The sequence below is a fragment of the Chrysemys picta genome, chromosome 3 (assembly GCF_011386835.1).
Source record: "Chrysemys picta bellii isolate R12L10 chromosome 3, ASM1138683v2, whole genome shotgun sequence".
Classification (NCBI taxonomy): Eukaryota; Metazoa; Chordata; order Testudines; family Emydidae; genus Chrysemys; species Chrysemys picta.
Window position 1 is genome coordinate 8,250,165 of NC_088793.1, and position 17,825 is coordinate 8,267,989.

General features: G+C 44.2%; 1 protein-coding gene across 20 annotated transcripts in view; it reads right to left on the reverse strand.

The window, feature by feature from the left end:
* The window catches only part of NCOA1 (nuclear receptor coactivator 1), a 338,341-nt gene that overhangs the window by 135,309 nt on the left and 185,207 nt on the right, over nt 1–17,825 (reverse strand). For all 20 annotated transcript variants that reach the window (XM_042848879.2, XM_042848877.2, XM_042848881.2 and 17 more), the window contains one exon: nt 3,671–3,776. In XM_042848879.2, coding sequence (XP_042704813.2) covers nt 3,671–3,759 — 89 coding nt within the window. In that variant the 5' untranslated portion in view covers nt 3,760–3,776. The remainder of the gene's footprint in view (nt 1–3,670; nt 3,777–17,825) is intronic.

A 17,825-nucleotide genomic window follows, 5' to 3' on the forward strand; every position in this document is an offset into this window, starting at 1 on the left:
CTTGTTGTGGGTGAACTCATTTGGTGAAAAAAAACCTTAATGTCACTGTTGCTGTGGCAACTTTCAAGTTGTGGGAGGGAGAATAGGCCAATTTTCCCTACATAAAAGCATCAGGAGAATATTATAGCAGTGGGCTGTTCTTTATGACTCTGGAGTATCATCACAGTAACGGTGAAACCGTCCAGGCTTTTACACAGGAATTCTGAAATTCAAGTAGCTCCATAGCATGCTATACTCCAGCCTTTGAACAAGATGTGGAGCAGGAAGTTGTCTCTGCCAGTCACCGGTGGAAGTTAAAACATCTCATTAGCACTTTCTGAAGAGAGGAGGATATAATGCCGGGGCACTGGCCAACATTCCCTCTCCCGGGGAAACACATTCCAGTGTCTAAATTGGTGAGAAAGCTCCTAATAGCTGCCACGTTTGCCTACAGGTATCCCAGTAAGCACTTTGCAAAGTGCTTTTCGATACCTTATGTGTAGGGGTCTACTTAAAATGCAGAGAAATCACACAATTTTTGCGGGTTGGTCATGGCATAAATAGCAAATTTTGCAGATGTGTTACACATCTGTGAAATTTCCTATTTATGCCATGACTGACCCATGAAAAATGTGTGATTTCTTTGCAGCGTTTCTCAAACTAGGGGCCCGGACCCAAAAGGGGGTCGCAAGCCTATTAGGGAGTTGCAGTATTGCCACCCTTACTTCTGTGCTGTTGCTGGTGGCAGCGTTGCCTGAAGCTGGGAGGCGGGAGAGCGGCAGCTGCTGCCTAGGTGCCCAGCTCTCAAGGCAGCACCACCGCCAGCAGCAGCTCAGAAGGTTGGCAATACCATACGTCCGTTATTTCTCTACAGCTGTTGGCCATAGTACTGCCTGCAGACCTGGGCGCCCAGCCAGCAGCCACTGCTCTCTACTCTGCCTTCAGAGCTGGGCGGCCAGAGAGAGGCAGTGCTGCCGTCAGCAGCTGCAGAGAAGTAAGGGTGCCATGGTATTGCCACCCTTACTTCTGTGCTGCAGAAACACTGCCTTCAGAGCTAGGGGCCCAGATAACAGCCATCGCTCTCTGCTCTGCCTTCACAGCTGGGCAGCCGGAGACCATATTTCAAGGGTGAGACCATTTTTCACAGTCCATGACGCGATTTTCACAGTCACGAATTTGGTAGACCCCTACTTATGTGTGAAAGGAGCTGTAAAATCCATTCTACTGTCCTAGCCTGCTCTGACTCTGAATATTCTTAAGGATTTTCTGTATCTGTATAGTAAGGTTTCTGAGGGAGTGATCACCACAGAGTGGAGAATGAGAAAGCTAGTTAGAAAAGACAGGTTTCCGTGGTAGCCGTGTTAGTCTGTATCAGCAAAAGGTGCCACAAGGACTCCTCGGTTTTTTTAGTTAGAAAAGAAAATGCATGGCCGGTTTAAGGGCTTTACTATTGGGCTGTGAGCCAGGTTTCTTAATAAAGAAAGGAGTTATAATAAATATATGAAACAGAACCATGCACATTCTTATTTATTTAGGCAATGGAGCCTTCAAGGACAGGCATACAGGCCTTCTTCGCTCCACACAGACACTAGACATGGACTGTGCTTGAGGGACTGTAGCGGGGTGATTACCCCGCTCCTGCCCTGAAGGGCTTAAAACAGCCAGGGAAAAGCTGGCCTGATTGGGGAAGTAGCCACAGCTGGGCTATGCCCCAATCAGGCCCAGCTGGTCCCTATAGAAGGCTGTGAGCAAGAGGCCCAGGAGCAGTCTCTCTCGGTCTTCAGAGACAGAAGGGCCTGGCTGCAGGGAGCTAGAGACAGAGTACCTGAGTGGAGTAGGGCTGGGGACAGGCTGAGGAGCTCCAGCCTGGAAAGCCCCAGGCTGCGGCCTAGCAGAAGGCCAAGGGGTACTGGGGTTTGCAGAGGGCAGCCCAGGGGTAGGCCAAGGCAGCAGGTCCAAACCCAACCTTGCCAGTGATGAGTAGACTTATACTGCAGTCTGCCCCAGGGCGTGGGGCTAAACTATGACTGGCAGTAGCCTTACACTGAGGTGAGGTGGGGATAGTGGGTGGAGGTTCCCCACAGAGGGGAGACCCTAAGGCTGAGGGGTTACTGCCAGGGGGGCAGCGCCCCAGATAACAGGGCACCGGGGTCCTGGGAGGGACGCGGGGCCAGTGGCAAGGCGGATCACCGGCCTGCAGAGGGCGTTCCAAGGCTGGGAGACCTAATTCCCGAGGATGACCAGCAGGAGGCGCTGTGATGGTGAGTGATGGTGAGTTCCAACCCCGTTACAGGGACAAAGGGAATGATCTGGCTCCGCTTGAAACACTAGAATTAATGGGACTGGGCTCTAAGGCAGACTCAGGGTTTTATGCAGGCCTAGTACAGGTGGTAGAGTTTTGATTCAAAGATCTGCTCTCCTACACAATGGCAGAAATGGCAAATGTCTCACAGTACCATAAAGTCTTTGCTAGGGATGGAAATAAGTGCTACCAAACAAGTGTTTCTTATAGAATTACTGCAGTTTACACCAACTGTATTGTTTGTTTGATTATTTTTTTTTAACTTGATGGCGTTGTTAGGCTATGAACCCAAGTCACCATTGTAATTAGGCACTGCTGGAAGACCTGGAAATTCTGTAGAAGATTCACTGCTAGAGGAGGGGAGAGGCAGTCACTGAAAAGGTGAGTAGAAAATATTTGAAGTTAATAAACAGAATCATCTTAAATCTCTTTACTAGATTAACTTACTGCCTCTTATATTTACAGTCTAGAAACTGTCACAACTTCAGTCAAATACAAAATGTCCATACATGTGCAAAATTGACAGAAAGCAAACACTGAGCATTGTCACTGCACATGAGCAAAACAGCTTCATAGGTAGCAGTGGCACACACTTAACCGTGGCACTAATATGCAAAAAACTCTTTCCTAACATAGGGTGCATCAAAAAGGAAACAGCCAGACTTGACAGATTCACACCAGTGCCACCATTTTAGCTACAATGCTCACAACTACATAAATCACGATGACATACATGTAGGATTTGCTTACCATTAACCAACTGGCAGCATAATGGAAAAATTACTGGGAAAGCCACACACAAAGAGTACATTTCTAGAGCAAGCTGAATTATGAAAGGAATCTGCCATTAGGGCTGTTTGGACAATTACATGGAAAGGACTATAATTTAGACTAACGTGTCTCCTGAATGTAGCATGGTGTAAAAGAATCTCATCACCAAGGTCTTTGGAACCTGACAGAAATATGCATTGCTGGAGCATCCAGTAGGGAGGCATTAGCCTTGGGCTGGCCTGAAGAACTCTCACACGGCTTTGACATTCACAAGTAATGCAGCTATCCCTAACTCATACCAAGAAAGCCCTCTCGCTATCTCCCCATGCCACCACCAAGTGCTCTCAATTTATAAATCAATCAATCAACTTTGATAATGAGCCTCTATCATCAGTTGCCACCTAAAAGCAAGACGAGCAGATGGGAAGTTATATTTCCATCATGTTCCCTCTTCCACCACAATCACTAACACAAGTAGAGCTGAGTTCTGGTGGGAAGTGTGAACATTTATGAGTAGATGAAACCTGCTCCATCTGCTCAAGCAGACGGGACAGAACGATGTGGTTAGAATGACAAAGTAGCCACGTGGGAGAAATGGATTTGGAACAGCGCACGTACCTCTGGGCCAACGTATCACACGGCGACCCCTTCCTCTTCCGGGAATCAGGGTTAGCAGGGTCTGTTGAACTGTCCCCAAGGCCACTCATGTTGAGCTACTTTGCACCTGTACACAAAAGAGAAACACCAATCAGGAACCTGACAGGGGGAGCAGCTTACAACCAGGTAATGAATGATTCATACACAGGAATGCCAGACAGCAGGAATCCGGTGACCACTGAATAGTAAACTAGTCCAGCAGCCAATTACTCTTAACATTTAACATCTTCTCCCTAATCTCCCACCAGAACACGGTACCACCTTCAGTTTACGCCTTGTCCCACCAACTTGTAAAGGAAGCTTAAGTAGAAAGCACCGCAAGTGGAGAAAGAGACCATGTGTATTACCACCTTGGAAGTATTTCTCTCACACAAGCCCTCACCCTCTATATCCCTTTTCTTCTATACAATATGGATTGAGCTTCCTTAGTTTCCCCTGCCCCCATAGCTTTTAAATCTGGTTCTCTGTTTTTTCCCCAATACCCTCAAACAATAAGGTTAAGCACAGCACCCACTACTCCAGATATGATCTTCATAGGGCTCTGTGCACGGGAGCATCACCAGCCTTGTTATTATGAGAGCACTCTCTATACAGGGGAGAACTGATTTTTTTTTTTTTTGGCAGTATGACACAGTTAGATGATTTTCAGTTACTCCTTTAGCATCCTCTGATTTCTAGATAGCTGCCCCACCCCCTCACATTTGCGTCTGTGCTATCTACTCTCTCTCTCTCTGTATATGACTTTACATTAATTGGAAATAACTCATCTTGTTGGATGTAACATCTCCCCCTCACAAAAAAAAAAAATTCATCATCTCCCTTTGCAGTTGGACTTCTGTGTTTGGTACCTCTTCCATTTTGCATCAGTGTTGATTTAAGACCTTCCATTAGTGTAGAGATTCCCAGATTGTGGTTGGGAGGCCACTAGGCGACTGGTCGCATGGCAGGCCAGTGGCGCTCTTTGTTTCCAGCTCCATTAAAAGAAGCTTTTTAAAAAAAACAAAAAAACTATTATCATTGTCCCATGAATGCAATTGCTATTGCAGTGATGTTATGGGATTGTCGACGGAAGGAGGTGGGGTCCATGCAAGAGGACATAAGAGGTAAGTGTACTTTAGACACCCATTCTATTAAGATGTGGTCCGCATTAGGAAAGTGTTTGCAAATCCCTTCCCCACAGCTTTAATCAAATTCCTAAGCAGTGAGGGTTACAATATCCCATTTGCTACCACTCTACATGCATCTGACGAAGTGAGTATTCACCCACGGAAGCTTATGCTCCAATACGTCTGTTAGTCTATAAGGTGCCACAGGACTCTGTCGCTTTTTACAGATCCAGACTAACACGGCTACCCCTCTGATACTCTCCAATTAGGGGGTTTTAAAATACAACCATACTTATTTAAACAAAGAAGTGACAAAATTCCAAATATACTGACAAGAATTTTCAAAAGTAACTGGTGATTTGGGGTATTTCAATACAGTACCTGATAGTACTATCCTGCAATTTCTCCATATAATGTAAGCTGCCTTTTATTTTATTTTTAATATTATTTGTACTACCACAGCATCTAGGCACGTCAGTAACGGACTAGAACTCCACTGTATTAGGTGCTGCACAAACAGAAAAATAAAAAATGATCTCTGCCCCAAAGAGTTTACTATCTAAGCAGAAGAGAAGAATCAACAGATGGATACAGAGAGATGGGGGGAGTACAAGGAATCAATGAGGCAACATTGGTCAGCATGATACACAGTGGTCTCAGCACACCAGCAGTCTAACTGTTAAGTTTTTTGTAGACAACAGAGCAAAGGAGAGACTTTTAAAGAAGGATTTGAAGGACAATGAAGTAGCTTTATAGATGTTTACAGGAAGCTCCTCCCAAGGGTGAGGGGCAGCATAGGAGTAAGCATGAAGGTACTTGTTTAAAAATTTAACAAGTGGGCAAAGGATGCTGGCATCATGGGCTGATCGGATATGGGGATCGACATCTCACTGCTGAATCAGAGGTGATAGGTTGTGTAGAACCTTGGATGCGAAGACAAGCAGCTTATATTTGATTCATTAGAGAAGGGGGGAGAGAAAAGAGGGGGTAACATGGCAAAGTGATGGGCTAGGAGAATGATCTTTGCAGCAGCAATCTCAATAGATATGAGCGGGGTAAGATTGCATTTGTCAAGGCCAGAGAACAGGATGTTGCAGTATTCGAGACACAAGATGGTGAGAGCCTGGATGAGAGTTTTAGATGTATGTATGGGTAGGAAAGGCTATATCTTAAGGGTGGTTAATTAGCTTTCTTTCTAGCACTGCTAAAATCCAGGCCACCCGTTCTCTTAAGTTATTAAGCTATATTTTTAAAAGTGGGTTATTTAAAAAAAAAATTAAACACTTAAACCAATTTGAGAGACAACCCCTTCCAGATATTACCTCATGGCTTTCTACACTCAATGACACACCCAGAAATTCCCAAAACAAATGATCTGGCAGTAGTGGGGGACTTTAACTACCCAGACATCTGTTAGAAAAGAAATACAACAAAATACAAAATTTCCCATAAGTTCTTTGGAATGTATTGGGAATAACCTTGTGTTTCACAAGGTGGAGGAAATAGGCAGCAGGAAAACCATTTTAGACTTGATCCTGACTAACAGAGGAACTGGTTGCAAATTTGAAGGTGGAAGGCAGTTTGGGTGAAAGTGATCATGAAATAACAGATTTCATGATTCTACGTAAAAGAAGGAGTAAGAGCAGCAGAATAAGGACAGGTTTCAGAGTAACAGCCGTGTTAGTCTGTATCCGCAAAAAGAAGAACAGGAGTACTTGTGGCACCTTAGAGACTAACAAATTTATTAGAGCATAAGCTTTCGTGGACTACAGCCCACTTCTATGCATCCGAAGAAGTGGGCTGTAGTCCACGAAAGCTTATGCTCTAATAAATTTGTTAGTCTCTAAGGTGCCACAAGTACTCCTGTTCTTCTTTTTGAGAATAAGGACAATGGACTTCAAAAATGCAGACTTTAACAAACTAAGAGAGCTGCTACCTAAAGACCCATGAGAAGAAAATCTAACGGAAAAAAGTTCAGGAAAGCTGGCAGTCTCTCAAAGAGATGTTAAAGGAGCAACAGCAAACTATCCCAATGCAAAGAAAAGATAGGAAGACTAGTAAGAGGCTAAAGAGCTTCTGATTCAGGAGCTATATTGATTACTTGACAATAAAAAAAGGAATCCTACAAAAAGAGGAAAGAATGGACAAATTGCTAAGGAGAAGTACAAAAGAATAACACAAGCAAGTAGGGACAAAAGCAGAAAGGATAAGGTATTTTCCTTAATGACTTAGATAACGGAATGGAAAGTGTGCTTATAAAATCACCAGATGATACCAAGCTGGAAGGGGTTTGCTAGAACTTTGGATAAAAGGATTAAAATTCAAAACAACCTTGCCAAAAAGAAGTATTCCTCTGAAATCAACTTGATGAAATTCAGTAAAGACAAGTGAAAAGCACTACACTTGGGAAGGAAAAATCAAATGCACAACTATAAAATGGGAAATAACTGGCTATGCAGTAGTACTGCTGATAAGGATTTGGGTATACAGGTACAGTGGATCACAAATTGAATACGAGTCAACAATGTGATGCAGTGTTATTGTAGCTGTGTTGCTCCCAGGATATTAGAGACACAATGTGATGCATTTGAGAAAAAGGATATTATTATTCTGGGGTGTATTAACAGGAGTGTCAGACATAAGACATGGAAGGTAACTGTCCTGATCTACATGGCACTGGTGAGGCCTCAGCTGGAGTACAGTGTCCAGTGCTGGGCACCACCCTTTAACAAAGATGTAGATAAATTGGAGAGAGTCCAAGGGACTGCAGCAAAAATTATCAAAGGTTTAGAAAACCTATGAAGAAAGTTTTAAAAACTGGGCACGTTTAGTCTTGAGAAAAGAAGGAGAGGGTGGGGGAAGAGAGACCTGATAACAGTCTTCCAGTATGGTTAAGGGCTGTTATAAAGAGGACGGTGATCAATTATTCTGCATGTCCAATGAAAGTAGGACAAGAAGTAAGTGGCTCAGTTTGCAGCAAGGGAGATTTAGGTTAGATATTAGGAAAAGCTTTCTAGCTATAAAGATAGTTAACTACTGGAACAGGCTTCCATGGGGGGCTGTGGAATCCCCGTCACTGTAGGTTTCTAAGAACAGGTTAGACAAACGCCTGACAGGGACGGTCTAGGTTTACATGGTCTTGTCTCGGTGTGGGGCGCTGGACTAAATGACCTTAGAGCTGGAAGAGTCCTCGAACATTTCTATGATTCTAGGACACACTTACTCAGCTTTGTATGGCTTGACAAACCAGCCAGATACTCTCAAAGGGTCAGATCCTGCAAGATGACAATCACTCTCGACTCCCACTGGCTTCATAAAGTTGGGCTCTAAGGGTGGGATTTTCAAAAGAACTCAACACTGGCATAAGCCCTGCCCCCACTGCAGGCAGTGATAAAACTTCCATTGACTTCAAAGGGAGCAGAGTTAGACCAACACTGAGTCCTTTTGAAAACCTCACCCTACATCTTTAAATGCCTTTTATGCATGCTCCTTTCAAATCTTGTGCAATATACTAGTGAAGAGCGAGAGAGAGAGAGCGAGAGTGCATGTCTCTGTCTCCTTTCCAGTAGCTGGTCCCTTAGAGGGTAATGGCCTACTACTGCTACTGTTTATGGAGTTTCTCCTTTAGCTCATGTAGTAGAGATGTGTGCTGTGATGCTAAAGATCCTGAATTCAAACCTATCTCATGATCCATTGTGCTTGCTATTTATTGGTTAATGCGTCTATTCTGAAGTAAATGATACATCTGTGTTTAAACAGAAGTGCCATGAGAAACCAATCTTTATACAGCAAGCAGTCATTTTTGCTAATGTTTGCGTCACTATTACCAAGATGAAAGCTGTTCCTGAAATCTTTTCAGCAATATTAGCATAGCCAATCAATAATTCCTCCTTTGTGCCAGTGAGAATGAAAAGCAGAGTCAGTTGTCCTAATTTATGAGAAACAAGAATAATCAACAGCAGAGAAACTCTGGTCAGAAACCAACAAGCTAACTGATGACCACAGATCTAATTTTATTCCTCTTATTTGTCAAGTTTGAAATAAAAATCAATGCCAAAAGCAACAGTAATCATAAGAAAAAAACCCTTTAAAAACTAAGGACTGGAAAACAAACTGCTGTATCATGTGCTCCAATTACAAGGTGGTTTTTTTGGGGGTGGGGTGTTGGTTTTTTAAGATATACATTTGTTGTTCAATGTTTTTAAATATTTCCTTTACAAAATAGATGTACCAAGCAGCATCTTTCCATCCTCTTTTTTTTTTTAACTTAACATGCTTTTTATTTATACTGTACACATTTCAAGAAAATTCACATCAAGAAACGTGACACTGAAGTTAAGTTAAAAGTTTAGCTTACATCCACAAAGCCAGGAAACAGAGTTCTGACTACTACTGCTGCTCACACAGGCCCTGATCCCATGAACACTTACTCATTTGAGTAACTTTACTCAAATGAGTAAGTGTTATGCCAGGCCAGAGCCACGGACTGTAATCGCATCCCTCCCACTGGAGTCCTCTGTTACAGGATTGTGACCTTGGTAATATCTTCTTTATGCCCAACTAGGCTGAATTAAGGACAGAATTGCAGCCTTAGCTGAAATCCTTGGCTTGAGTTAAACCCTTGATGTAATACATTCGTTGTTTCTTTTTATTATAAATTCAGTTTATTTTGCAGCAACACTTGCCAAGGCTGACAGGCCAAAAATTTAACTTAGCCTAAAAATAACTCCAATGGCTTGGTTTGAAAACGTTTTGACCCTGACGGCTCAGAACAAGGCCTGTAACACTTCGCATGCTGAATACTCCATAGGATGATGCACCATCCCAGGGGATTGTGTTCATCTGAGATGCAAACAGGCCTTGTGTTGTCCTGCTCTGCTCTCTGATCAAAGTATTGAAATTTACAAGAAACCAGGGAGGAGGGATAGCTCAGTGGTTTGAGCATTAGCCTGCTAAACCCAAGGTTGAGAGTTCAATCTTTGAGGGGGCCATTTAGGGAACTGGGGTAAAAATCTATCTAGGGATTGGTCCTGCTTTGAGCAGGGGGTTGGACTAGATGACCTCCTGAGGCCCCTTCCAACCCTGATATTCTATGATTTCTGTAAAATGACAATATTCTGCTTGTTCACAGAAGCAGATAAAGGACAGAGTGATGGAAGCAAAAACAAGCTAATTAGATCAATTAAAAAAAATCTAATGCAAATTCTCTCTGATGCAAACCTGCTCAGCAAAACAATCGCTCCTTTGCCATCGCTAAGGTTAACCACTAGAGCTATAATGGCAGACTGGGTAAAATGTTGCCTTTTCAGCTGCTTGGTTTGTTTACCTATTAGGGTTCCTTTGGAGCTGATGTCAGCCACTGTGTGAACACATATTAAGTACTGCATCAATACACAGAGTGTTTGGTTGCCCCCTCCCTCCAACCCCCACTCTCTCTCAACACATTAATGGAAAAACCCTAATGAAAACACCATTTCGCAAAGCAACAGCATGTCTGCACTGGAAATGGCTGTTCTGAAACAGATCTATATTTTGGCTTCGCAATATTAAACAAAGACTAGTTCTCAGTATAACTGCACTGCACTCCACTCAAAAATTCAGCTTCATGCATTAAGGCCCTGTCTTACTTGGGATTCAGCAATCAGTGGCCAGCAGTCGATATAGCTGTATGGGAGTCACAGTTTGCACCAACTAGGCTTGAGATCGAAGTCAACTCAACGGATACAAATGGCAGCTCTCCTGGTCTCCTCCACCCGCTCAGCCACTGCAGTTGCTTGCCACCAACAGCTAAATTAGAGCTGATCTCAAGTACAGACAAAACCTGAGGTTTAGGAGCATGAACACTCGCCCCAGGAAGTAGATTGTCCAAATCCATTCTCCTGCCCCCACATATTTATTATATATTTATATTATAACTAGGGTTGCCAACTTTCTAATCGCACAAAACCGAACACCCCTGCCCGTCCCTTCCCCGAGGCCCCACCCATTCTCAGAGTCTCAGCCCTGCTCGCTCCATCCCCCCTCCCTCTGTTGTTCACTCTCCCCCACCCTCATTCACTTTCACCGGGCTGGGGTAGGGGGTTGAGGTACGGGAGCGGGGTGAGGGCCATATTGTTCCAGACACTGTATGTACGTACATATGCACATTGCACGCGCATACACACACACATCAAGGGAGTTTTTCTTCCAAAGAGTTTGTGTTCCAAACAGAAAAGAGAGGCAAACAGAGGTGCAGAGTGCTGACGCAATGTGCCCAAGGTCACACAGCAAGCAGTAGCAGATCCGGGAACAGACCCCACACACATCTTCTGATTTCCAGTCCAGTGCCCTGTCCACTAGAGCAGTGTTTCTCAACCACTGGTCCGTGGACTGGTGCCAGTCCCAGAGATCTCCCTAACCGAGTTTAGGAAGGCAGCAAGCCAGTCCCTGGTATCAAAAAAGGTTGAGAAACTCTACACTAGAGAACACTGCCTCTCAGTCCTGAATCACACTAATCCATTCCTGTACCCACGGGAGCTAATTCTTCAAATCATGTGAACGCCAGCGAGTGTGTTAAAAGTGACAAAAGGCCCTGGAATAGATATGTGGACAGAGTTGACATCGGGGTTTGTTACAAGGATAGGTTCCTGAGTTAGTGGTTTTGTTCAGTGATGTGTGGTTGCTGGTGAGTATTTGCTTTAGGTTGGGGGGTTGTCTGTAAGCGAGTGACATCATCATAGGACCTAATCACATCAGCCATACCATCAGGGGCTCGTTCACCTGCACATCTACCAATGTGATATATGACATCATGTGCCAGCAATGCCCCTCTGCCATGTACATTGGCCAAACCGGACAGTCTCTACGCAAAAGAATTAATGGACACAAATCTGACATCAGGAATCAAAATACTCAAAAACCAGTGGGAGAACACTTTAACCTGTCTGGTCATTCAGTGACAGACCTGCGGGTGGCTATATTACAACAGAAAAACTTCAAAAACAGACTCCAACGAGAAACTGCTGAGCTAGAATTGATATGCAAACTAGACACAATCAACTCCGGTTTGAATAAGAACTGGGAATGGTTGGGCCATTACAAACATTGAAATCTATCTCCCCTTGTAAGTATTCTCACACTTGTTATCTAACTGTCTGTCTGTGCTGGGCTAGCTTGATTATCACTTCAAAAGTTTTTTTCTCTTAATTAATTGGCCTCTCAGAGGTGGTAAGACAACTCCCACCTGTTTATGCTCTCTGTATGTGTGTATATATATCTCCTCAATATATGTTCCATTCTATATGCATCCGAAGAAGTGGGCTATAGTCCACGAAAGCTTATGCTCTAATAAATTTGTTAGTCTCTAAGGTGCCACAAGTCCTCCTGTTCTTCTTTTTACAATGAATTAGTGGCAAAGCCAGACACAGAATATAGGTCTCTATGGACTCACAGGCCTGTCTCTCTATATTTCTGATAGAATGATTTCCCCTGGTAGTGGGGTGTGATGGGGTTCAACTCACCACTGCGGTGCCTCCTGCTGGCTGTACTGGGAACTAGCTTAGTCCGCCCGTGCACCCTCATCTGGTGATGTCTCGCTGCCATCACTTCTGCTCCAAGGTGTGTGTTGTCCCAAAGGATACAGCATCCTCTTCAGGACACACTGTCACACACTGTCCTCCCACCTTCTGGGAGAACCACAGTCTACTGTCCAGCCACTTCTTTAGTGGCAAGTTGGGGTGAGGGGTGGGGGACACAGGCCTGCCCATTACTCCGGGTCCCAGCCCAGGGATTCTGTAGATGGCAGCCGTGTGCTATGTCCCCTACAACTCAGCAGTCTATTTCCCCGGGCCACTTCCCCGTAGCCCCAGCACCTTCTTTGCCCTTGTCTCAGGGCCCCAGCCTTTCAGCAGTCAGCCAAGAGCTCAGTCTCGCGCCCCTGCTCCTGCCCCATACTGCTCTGTCCAAGGTGCTAGCTGCCCTCTGCCTGCAAGGCAGCCAGTCGTCCTCCCTCCCCGAGCTCAGGGAGTGCCTGACCTGCTCTGCCCCTTGGCTCTTCTTATGTGGGCCTGCCCGGCCCTGATTGGTGCTCCTCGTAGCCCTCTCCAATTGACTGCCTGTTGCGCAGCCTCCCTAGGGTTCTATTAACCCTTTATGGGTTAGTGTGGGGGCAGACACCCCATCACAGGGGGGGAATTTCACCCAGAAACCAGCATAAAAATGTATTTAATGTGTATCACACTAATGACTGGGAGACAGAAACAATTAGTAAGCTGCTTTTAAGAAAATGTTTGATGTTAGTAAAGTCCCTTACAATACAGTTATTTATTATTATTAAAATATAACCCATCTGTGCACACGCAGAGCAGACAGAGTCTCAATTAGAGATAATTAAGAGCACACTTAGGATGCCACAAGGACACATCTATATTGTCCCACTCACGAGTACATCATTAGTTGCTAATCTAAGTACTCAAGTCTTAATGAGCATTTTTATTGTGTGTGTGTTTGGTTTTTTTTTAACCTCTGCAGGTTACAAAATAAACACTGGAGCTCTACATTGAAGCACAAGAGGCGATGGGCAAAAGTGATAGGTGAGTGACTAAGCAAGCTACTCCCCTGAGCCAGGAATGGTATATTATTACATTTCTTTTTCTGACCTCACACAAAAAAAATGGAGCCTACACTCCAGGACAAACATCCACAACTTCAGCCGCCAAAGAAAACAAATATCACATCTGTTTAGTGCGATGAACCTTGAAGGAATCAACGCATCCGTATGCCACTGGTTCAGCGAATGGCTAGTAAAGACTTCTGATTTCATGCTACGTCCTGTTTTATTGTTACTTCATTCCCTGTCTCTCTCTTTTGGTCACCTGCTGCAGCCTAACACCTAGATTGCAGATGTCAGACACTGTCTTGTGACTGAGTATTAGGAGGATACTAACAGATGGAACCTTTGGCTCTGGTACATCATACAATCCCTAGAAAGAACAGTTTGAATGAGAAAGATCTGGGAGTTTTGGCAGCAGAATCATCTTCCAGAGCAGAAAAACAGCTGAAAAAGAATCAAGCTAGCAATCTCTTCCTCTAGGAATCCTAGCTATTTTTGCCAATGAAGTATTAGAGTGTATTGTACCTCTTCCATTACAGAGCTTATACTGAAAAACCTGGAACATGGGCACAGGCTAATTTTGCATGGACTTCTTGGAGAGAAAGATGGATAGAGAAGACACTGAACTGCAAAGCTGTATGCATATGCATTCAATGGGCCAAAGTGTATCACTATCCACTTCCTCCTAATGTCACTCCTCTATTGTCTCTGCACTACCCAGGGTCCTCTACTCAGTGCTCTACCATTATGCCATATAATCAACTTCTCTTCATTAAAACTATTACTTTATTAGTAGTCTTGCTGCAGCACCTAGTGCACCCAGCTGAGATCAGGGCTCCATTGTGCCAGCTGCTGTACATACATATAAAAACAGTCCTTGCCCCAAAGACCTTACAATCTAAATAGAGAAAATGGGTAAGGAAAGTATCATCACAAATTACATATGGGGAACTGAGGGACAGAGAGATTGAAGGCCCCAATCTTCATTGATTTCAGTGTGCTTTGGATCAGGTCACAAAGGGAGTGTGCAGCAAAACTAGCAACTTTTAATCCAGATCTCCCAGGTCAAAGACCTGCGCCTTAAAGAGCAGAAGACTGGCTTTGTGGTTATCAAAGACTTCTTCCACCAAATCTTCACCAAAGAGGGAATCTTGAGCAGGAATACTAGAGAGAATGAATATCTACACCTGCTTGAACCTGGACATTCATCTGAGGCTCATATGCTTCATCAGTTTTGTCTACTTAAGGCCAGACCTGCAAACACTTACCGTTAGGCATAGCGCTTCCTATACTCAGGAGCCCATCAAACTTCAATGGGCTACATTCAACAGCAAGAACCAACGCTATCAGGCAATTGAATACAAATTTAATCAAGTGCCTCATCATCCAACGCAGCAGAAACACAAACGTCACTGCAACTGGCCTAACCCCAACCCCCACATCCTCCAAAGCAAATTGCTAGTCTGAAGTGAGAGTGTTTGCTTTTATTTTCTATTGCGTAGGTAGAGTCATTCAGAAATCTGATAATTACTACAGGATCTCTCTGGGTGGCAGGCTAGTAAAACCTGCCAGTGCAGAGACGTAAGGGAGGGAACGTTCACAGTCTTGATTAATCCTATGATCAAAAAAAGCTATAGATATGAAAGCTACTAACATTATAAAAGGGGCAAATTTTGACAGCTAAAAACAATTCTAAAGAAAAATTATAAAACTTTTTTTTGTCTTCTTTGTATTAAAGTAGCACTGGGAGGCCTCAATTGAGACCATGGCCCCATTGCGCTAGAGTGTGTACTAACATGTCGTAAGAGACAGATTCTGCCTCAAAGATCTTACAATCTAAGCTAACTAAGGATGGGAGACAGGAAGTATAATCCCCATTTTACATATGGGAACTGAGTCAGAGAGACTCTAAATGACTTGCCCAAAGTCACACAGGAAGTGTGTGGGAAGGCTGGGAAATAAACCCAGCTCTCCCGAGTCCCAGCCCAGTGCCTTAACCCTCCCAGAATGAATCCTTTAGTCTCACCATGATCCCTGTCTCTAGATGTGGTGCACCTTGCACTGTTCTATAGATGCCTCACTGCTCCTTTAAGTACACGGTGTCCAAACAATCAGGTTTTAGACTGCGGCGCGCGTTCTGTCTCTCTGAAAGTTGGATAAATATCACCAGGAGTGCCGGAAACCCTAGGACCAGTCACACTAAGGAGAATGCTTTGGCTGAAGGTTATGTTTTGTTGCTGTTAATAATAAAGGCAAACGTGGGTTAGGTGTATATCTGGACTGCATCCTGTATATATGCAATGCTGGAAGAAGGGAAGGAAGCACCAAAAAGGAAAACCGAGGTTCTGAGCTGGAACAAGAGCAAACCTAACAGGCATCTGGCAAACAAGCCCACCACACAAAAGGGAATAGGCCAGGTCTACACTACACACTTACTTTGTATAACTACGTAGTTATACTGACCTAATCCCTAGTGTAGACAGTGCTATGTTGGCGGGAGAGCTTCTCTCACCGACACAGCTACCCCGTCTCGCAGAGGTGGAGTTATTAAGCCAATGGGAGAATGCTCTCCCGTCAGCTTAGAGCATCTTCACTAGAAGTGCTACAGTGGTGCAGCTGTACTGATGCAAGTTTGAAATATAGACTTGCCCTATTTCTCAGTGAGCACAAACAATGAAGGGACAACACACACAGAAAGGGAGAAAGGGGAAAAACAAAAAATAAAAGGCGCAACAAATGGGCCCGGATGAGACTGCAAAAATAAATGGACCCAGGTGATTTCCAGGAGTAAGTTCCACTGCTGAGAACCTACTTTACCTTCCAGGAGTGATGGCAGGCTTAATTGACTAATATTTACAAAGCACTCTGAATCCTCTTATGGAAGACACCGTAGAAGTGCAAAGTATTATTATTAGCAAGCAAGCTATGCCTTGCAACCTGTGTTTACAGTGTTGAAACTAAAGACTACACACTGGATAAACTTAACTACTGTGTTGTGTAGATGCTCAGCTACCGATGAATACCTTAGCTATATCTAACAACAACAACACGTGTCATGTAGTGATTCACTGTCAGGCAGTTGCAGCCTTGGGCTCTGTATTTGAAAGCTCAATGCTTACACGGCTATTAAAACTGTGATATCGCTCCAATGAGTGTCACGTGAACATTTTTTATTCTTCGTGCCCAAGTGTACACTGACCCTCTGTAGTGACAAAGGATCCATGGGTTTCTGTTTCCAAGAGCTCTCACTCCTCTTCAAGGAGGGCTGACTCATACCAAACAAAAACTTAAGGGTAAACCTCAGGCGTCGTGACATCCCACATTCATTAGGATAGAATGTCTTATACATGGTAATGCAAGGAGCTCTGTTTGCTCACAAGGCCACACATGCTCATTGGTGACAACAAATTGTTACTTAGAATTCAACATGTTATATAAATACCCACTGTGAGTAGTCAGTCAAGACTGAACCTGGGACCTCCAGCACTAAAAGCGTGAGACTATCATGTGAACTAAAGGAATAACTCCTTTAGGTGGTAGAAGCAGTTGGCTCATACCCTCTATACACCAGCCACAAGAGGGCAATGTACAAACACACACTTAGCAGCATGTCACATACATATTAATATTTAAGAGATACACAAAATTGATTCTACCTCTCAAGGTTCAGTTCTATTTGTATTTGTAGCTCCAGGCTTTAAAAGTTGCACCACATCTGTAATATTGAGAGCTCTATTGACCCCCAAATTCAGTCTTCTGAACCCATTTAGTGATCTTTTGTCAACAGGTGACATCTGCTTTGGAAGGGTAACGTACTCATGGTTAGGGCCCTATCAAATTCACAGTCCATTTTGGTCAATTTCACAGTCACGGGATTTCAAAACTCTGAAATGTCATGGTGTTTTAATTGTAGGGGTCCTGACCCAAAAAGGAGTGGTGGGGTGTTCCCAAGGTTATTGTAGAGGGGGTTGCAGTACTGCCATCCTTCCTTCTGCGCTGCTGCTGGCGGTGGCGCTGCCTTCAGAGCTGAGCCGCCACCAGCAGCGGCGCAGAAGAAAGGATGGCATGGCATGGTATTGCCACCCTTAATTCTGTGCTGCTGCCTGCAGAGCTGGGCCCTCAGTCAGCAGCTGCCATGTTCCAGCCGCCCAGCTCTGAAGTCAGTGCAGAAGTAAGGGTGGCAATACTGCTACATCCCTAAAATAACTTTGTGACCTGCCCTGCAATCCCTTTTGGGTCAGGACCCCCAATTTGAGAAACGCTGGTCTCCCCTGTGAAATCTGTATAGTATAGGATAAAAGCACACAAAAGACCAGATTTCACAGGGGGAGGACGACCAGATTTCATGGTCCGTGACGCATTTTTCATGGCTGTGAATTCGACAGGGCCCTACACATGGTCAGTAAGATTGACTCAATCT